At 33.7% G+C, this 7023-nt stretch overlaps 1 protein-coding gene across 32 annotated transcripts in view; it reads right to left on the bottom strand.

The window, feature by feature from the left end:
• Positions 1-723: 723 nt before the first annotated feature.
• The window catches only part of dlg1a (discs large MAGUK scaffold protein 1a), a 144284-nt gene continuing 137984 nt past the window's right edge, over positions 724-7023 (bottom strand). For 30 of the 32 annotated variants that reach the window (XM_051113474.1, XM_051113475.1, XM_051113477.1 and 27 more), the window contains 7 exons: positions 6912-6953; positions 4805-4855; positions 4586-4687; positions 4336-4508; positions 4072-4181; positions 3872-3963; positions 724-2481 (listed from right to left, as the gene is read on the bottom strand). In XM_051113474.1, the coding sequence (XP_050969431.1) occupies positions 2375-2481; positions 3872-3963; positions 4072-4181; positions 4336-4508; positions 4586-4687; positions 4805-4855; positions 6912-6953 (677 nt within the window). In that variant the 3' untranslated portion in view covers positions 724-2374. The remainder of the gene's footprint in view (positions 2482-3871; positions 3964-4071; positions 4182-4335; positions 4509-4585; positions 4688-4804; positions 4856-6911; positions 6954-7023) is intronic. The other 2 variants (XM_051113483.1, XM_051113496.1) reach the window with 1 other exon arrangement.

Raw genomic sequence — 7023 nt, 5'->3', positions numbered from 1 at the left:
ACTAAGTGACATCTTAGATATTTGAGTTAAATCAACTTCAAATTTTAAGGCAGCTGGGTTACTTACCCATCTGTTAAGTTTAGCAAACACAAATATCTAAGTTGTTACTTAGTACAACTTAACATTTCAAGTTGACTAAACTTATTTTAGCTGACTGAACTTAAAATTTTAAGGCAGCAGGGTAACAAATTATTTTAAGCTGACTCAACAAATTGTGTTTTTTTTTTTTTGTACAGTGTTCTTGACTAATTATTAAAATTCAGAAATGCAGCCCCTTTGATTCTGGCTGAATTACAACTCAATAGTATTGGTTGTAATAATAATTTTACTGCCATAATAAAGTGTTACACCACTACACAAACATCTAAAACATGTGTTATATGGCAACAGTGAATTGTGATTTAATGATGTTTTACAACAGGATGGAAACATGTTTAACAACAGCAAAAACAGCTCAATTGTACAATAATGCAGCACACTTTATGGTGGCAGAATTTTCTCCAGCTATTCTGGCGTGTTGCTAAAAGTGATAGTTCAGCCAGAAATGAGGAACAAAACTCTCTCTTTAGATGGAATCAAAGATAAATCTGTTCAAATGATAAAGCATTTGTAACATTTATTTAACATTTACATGAAATGAAGATGCTCTCTAATACTTTCGTCAAACTTTAAATAAACGTATAGCTTATTCACCTCTGAGAAAAGATACACAAAAACACTGCGTATGAGAAAAAAGTTTTTATTAGCTGTTCTCCTTTTTGACAAATGGAATGAATCAAGTTGGCAGATTATGTACATAATCTAGTCAAAAATGTGTTAGAAAGCCATGATGACAAGTTAGAGAAGCAATCTTTTAGAAAACAATCATCTCCGAGTAACTTAAAAAATGAAACTGGGACGCCGTCAGCGCGGCCCCCGGTGGAGAGTTAAAGGCTTGTGTTAGAGAGTGGCAAAGCAAATCTCTCCTCAGCTATGGGCAGTCGACAAGTTCACATACATGGAGGCAAGAATCTCCTAGCCTCAACGTTTACAGTTCATGCTAACTCTGACATTTTCACAATCCCAGGTGAAAACCGAAAGAGAAGCCCTCTCCTCCGCTTCTCGCTCATATTTAATGTGTCAAGACTATTGCTTTTAGAAATCATGCACGTCACATGAAAAAGTAAATATGACATAACTACATAGGAGAGAGAAAGAGCTGAAGACTACAAACTGCCAACTTGAGTTTGATTTCATATTGTTTGAGCAGATGCAAATGGAACACCACCATTCAGCCCATGTGTCCTGTGTCAGTGTTTTTGCATAAAAACAAACCATAAACAACCAAAGTGACGGTGGTAAAAGTAAAGGAAAATATATATATTTATATATCTATTTATATTTATTTTTATATACATACACGCGTATTCGTACGAGTGTATGTTTGACATTATAAAGAAAATAATTCCCATAGGTGTGGAGTTTAATTAAAGCTCAATATAGACTTTTATTATAACAAAATAGGCAGTATACTGAGGGTTGAATATACATTACAATTTATACTCTCTTATTTGCATTGCTGTTTCTTTAAGTAAGAATATGTCGTCACCTGGATTTGAAAGATAATTGTAAGCTGTTCCTTTTCACCTCGACTAAAAGCTACTCCCATATGCACCTTGATTAAAATGTACACAGATTGTTAAGACAAATAGACATTTAATATAAAAAGAAGAACTTTTGTGCCAAACGTTTTTGTCCTCTTTGTGCACTTGTGACAAAACAGATCAGCTGCTTAAAATGAGTGGGCTGCTTGATTTTACAAGATACATGAGAGAAAACAAAAGTAAAATGGTGGTTGCAGTTCACGTAGTCTGACAAAAACCGTACGAACGTAAGAAAAAGAAGAATCCAAAACATGCTCTTAATGCAAAAACGTGCAAAGTGTTGCTTCATGTCTTTTCAGTTGCAGACATGAAAGCGTTAACTTCTGATCATACATGGGAAAAAGAACAAACCAAAATGTATATAATGCATTAACTCATTGGTTTTCCTTCGAGAAAGTCACCTCCCTTAAACATTAAGGAATCTGTACCGTATAATCTGTCCAGTAAGTCGCTGGTCAGGCATGTCTCCTCCCACCGGAGGATGAAATGCGGAGATTGGGATGCGAGGACTAGACAGCAGTTTCAAAGAGAGGCATGAGAGTGAGAAAGGTGGCCCCGTAGGACCACCGCGATCCCAAGCCCATCCAAAGAAAATGTATTTCCTATGCTCGGGGGGGCAGAAAGCCAATGCAAGCAGCAGGCCAGGTTAGTATAAAAAAGAAAACAGAAAGAAAAAAAAAATCCAAAAAAAAAGTTGAAAGTAAAATAAGGTTTATTTGTCTCCAGCCTTCTCACAATTTCTCTTTGACTGGTACCCAGATGAATGGCCCAGACTGCTCCTCGATGATCTGCTTAACCTGGTTGTAGATCTCTTCTAATGTGTCTCCTTGTACAATGGCTGAAAAAAAGATAAAATGACAGATGAGTACCACACATCTCCTTACTCAACGGAAAAAAAAAATTAAAGGGATAGTGTACCCAAAAATGAAAATTCTGTCATTAAAGGAGAAGTCCACTTTCAAAACAGGGATTCACATATAATGTACTCACCCCCTTGTCATCCAAGATGTTTGTGTCTTTCTTCAGTCGTAAAGAAATTAAGTTTTTTGAGGAAAACATTTCATATGGATTTTTCTCCATATGACTGCTATGGTGCCCTGATTTTGAACTTCCAAAATGCAGTTTAAAGGTGGCTTCTTTGAAATGATTTTTGAAGCTGAGGGAGAAAATACGATTTGGAGTTTTTTCAACATACCCTAACTGTCTTGAGCCAGAATACACAGAGTTCAAGGAGAGCGAGACAAGACGAGCGTTTGAGATTAAAAAAGTATTTAAATTGTATGTTTTTAAATAAATAAAATAACCGATCGTTTCGTTCGGCTTGACTCATTTACAACCGCATTTTGGATCGTTTGAAGCCACATTTAAACTACATTTTGGAAGTTCAAAATTGGGGCACCATAGCAGTTTATTATATGGAGAAAAATCCTGAAATGTCTTCCTCAAAAAACAATTTCTTTACGACTGAAGAAAGACATGAACATCTTGGATGACAAGGGGTGAGTACATTATATGTGAATCTTTGTTTTGGAAGTAAACTTCTTCAATTACTCACTCTCACATCATTTCAAATCCATAAGACCTTTGTTCATCTTCGGAACACAAATTTTAAATATTTTTAATGAATTTAACTAATTATTTATATTGAACCCCATTCATTTTCAATGTATGGACAAAAATCGTTTGTGTTACACAGAATAAAAGTCAGACGGGTTTAGAATAACAGATGATGACAGAATTTTCATTTTTAGTGATCCATTCCTTTAAACGAATATAAACAGGTAGCATGAAAACTGAATGCGTGTCAAAATATCGGAGTTTAAAGTGATAGTTCACCCAAAAATTACATTTTTGTCATCATCTGTCATGAATTACCATAGCTTTCTAATTCTCCAATAGACATCAATGCAACTGTCATGTTCATGGCACAGAAAGGTAAAGACATAGTTAAAATAGTCCATGTGACATTACTCATTTAACCGTAATGTTATAAAGCTATGAGAATACTTTTTGTGTGCAAAGAAAAAAAAACTGCTTTATTCAACAGGCGTGACTGTGATCATGGATAGCAGTGGAGACTGACATAGAAGAGAAAAAAAATCATTGAATAAACCCTTATTTTTGTTTTCTTTGTGCACAAAAAGTACTCTCGTAGCTTCATAAAATTAAGGTTGAACCACTGATGTCACAGAGCTGACTTGGATGCGAGTTTACTCTACTGTTCTCACCGGTGAAGTGCTCTAGGAATTCCTGCTCCAGTTTCATGGCTCTGTCATAGGTCTTCCTGCCTTGCTCCTCCATCAATCTCTTATTCATCTCTCTGTGAGGGACACAGAGGACATACTATTAGCGCCAATCATTCAAAAATAATCAAGCTTTAGCATTTATTGTGTTTGATGAGCCGTTAATAAAATAGTAAAAAACATACAAAATATTCTCCACTGATTTGGGTTTCACGAACACAGCAATGGGGTAGAGCTGTGCTAACTGGAGTCGTTTGATGGCATTGCCTGAGACATCCAGGATGCAGTGCTTGCCCTAAAAGAACAACAGATCACAGATCGTCATGTAAGAAATGAAAAAAATGCTGTGCAATGCAAATTTCAAGGTTACTCTCACAAAAAAAAGATCCTTTTTTTTTATTACTGCCATAAGTTCCTTTATTACGTCTTAACAAGCTGAACTCGTTCACCTTTTCTGCAACCTCTCGCACTGACTGCACGCTTGTCCCGTAGAGGTGATTGTTATATTGACCGGCCTCGATGAATTTGTGATCCTGAATGTCTTTTTCCATTTGCTCCCGTGAAATAACAAAATGGTAGTCTCTGCCATCAACCTCATAGTCTCGCTTTGGTCTAGTCGTGTCTGGTCAAAGAACAGAAACGGATGTTAAAACAATGCACATAATATGAGAAATGATAAAACTGTTATTATGTACTCACGGGGAACACATGATCCAAACTTGTCCGGAAACTCAGAGATTAGATCATCATTGATCCGGTCTTTCATGGGTCCAAGGACAATCACTGGACGAGTGTAACTCACTGTAAACCACAATAACCTTAGATTGGCTCAGGCAGAATTATACACTGACACAGTTATTTGAAGTAATATTAACCAATGTACCATAATAAAAGAAAGCCATAATGAAGGACACTCACCTTCTTGTTGCGTGACTGTCTCGTACGAGAGGACATACTCTTCCTGTCCACCTAGTAGAGACAGAAACACTGATATGAGTTCAAAAATCCTCATGTACTGTGTAATTAAACAGTTAACATGCATGTATAGCCTCATCTGAACTTAGTGAAACACTCCTCAGTGTTACAAACTGTTTGAACTCGCATGAACTTTGAATCAGATTTTAATTTTTTTCAAAAAAATAATATTTTTGGAATATTTTTATCGTATTAGATACGTCTTAGATACATTAACTTGTCTGAGAGGAGGTATCTAACAGCTGAAGGACAATAATTAGCTAATTATTCATAAATAAAATATGCTACTGTTTGAATGTTTGAGGTCAGTAATACTTTTATTTAGCAACTACACATTAATCCTAACCATATCCCTAAAAAGTAACAGTTAAGAATCCCGAAAAAACTGCATCAGTTTTCAAACAGTTTGTAACATTGATAATAATAAATGTTTCTTGAGCACCAAATCAACATAAAATGATTTCTAAAGAATCATGTGACAATGAAGATGTAGTTAAATATATATATTTTTTAAATTGTAATAATATTTCACAGTATTACAGGTTTTACTGTAATTTTGTTTTGATCAAAAGCATTTGTGAGCATCAGATAATAACAATAATAATAATTTCTAACCTCAAACTGTTAAACAACTGTATAATTGATTAAAACAGGTTAAAATACTGTAACTATATATATATATATATATATATATATATATAGTTCAGAAGAACAGCATTTATCTGAAATATTTTGTAACATTATAAATGTCTTTATCATCACTTTTGATGAATTTAAAGAATCCTTGCTAAATTAAAGTATTAATTTCTATTAATTATATAATCTATAAATTTCTATAATATAAAAATAATTTCTATAAAAAATTAAAATAAAATAAAATTACACTGACTCCACGCTTTTGAACGGTTTAGTGTATAATGTTACAAAAGCTTTTAATTTAAGATAAATTCTGATCTTTGAATCTTTCTATTCATCAAAGTATCCTGAAAAAATGTAGTCAACTGTTAAATATTAAATATTAGTAATAAATAAATAAATAAATATAATAATAATAATAATAATAATTGTTTCCTGAACAGCAAATCAGCATATTAGAATGATTTCTGAAAGATCATGCAACACTGAAGACTGGAGCATTGATGATGAAAATGTAGCTTTGATTATATAAATAAATTACATTTTAAAACATATTCAGATAGAAAACAGTTATTTTTAAACTGAAATTTTTTCAAACTTTTTCTGTTTTTGTTGTACTTTGTATCAAATAAATGCAGGCTTGGTGAGCAGAAGAGACTTCTTCAAAAACATTAAAAATCTTACTGTTCAAAAACTTTTGACTGGTAGTGTAACTGAAATCTACTCAAACGTATGTCTTTTGCATTTGCATTCAAATATATTACTTAGCCACCATATGAAATCTGCGTACATGCTTTTGTTTTGAACAGTACTCTCTAATTTTCACTCACTGTTCATATGAGATGAGCCATGTAGCATTAACAAAGTTCAAGAGGTTTTTCAGACCACTCGATGTGAATGACAGGCCAGTTATAAAACTGTTGAAAGATCCAGGCTGTTCAAATAACTGTAACATGATTTGAAGGTAATATTCCAGGCCATAATATGCTGTGTACCCAGCATGACCACTAAGCACAGATAACCAACACCTGTTTTATCACCTGAAACTCCAATAGGTCAAATCACACAGCTAGCTTATGAACTATAAAGCTTAGTAAGGGAAAGTGAGCTTCTGTTGGTTAAATCAATAGTGCGTTCTAATTATCTTGTCTTTTGCTACTGCATTTTTAAACTATTTTTAATGTTCTGTCTTGGAAGATTAAAATATTTATTTTAAATATAGAATTTTTGTGTAAAATCCTGACTCTCATGTTAGTCTTGAATAGTACACATCTTTTAATTTTGTGTGTGCACATAACACAAAGGAAAGCTGATGGAATAAAGGGAATTAAATACTCAAACTGATTATGTTTAAACAGATGATTTTTGTCAATAACAACATGATGAAAGGAAATAAAGGGGAACACAAACTTACGGTAACTACTTTCACTATCGCTGGCATTAGAAGTTACATGCTCTGAAACCATAAAAAGGGAAAATAAACACCACAGACACAAAAACAAGCTTTGCAGGAATATGACAGACAC

The sequence above is a fragment of the Labeo rohita genome, chromosome 6 (genome assembly GCF_022985175.1).
Source record: "Labeo rohita strain BAU-BD-2019 chromosome 6, IGBB_LRoh.1.0, whole genome shotgun sequence".
Lineage (NCBI taxonomy): Eukaryota > Metazoa > Chordata > Actinopteri > Cypriniformes > Cyprinidae > Labeo > Labeo rohita.
Note: the sequence above shows the minus strand (reverse complement) of the source record. Positions and strands in the feature narration are given on the sequence as shown.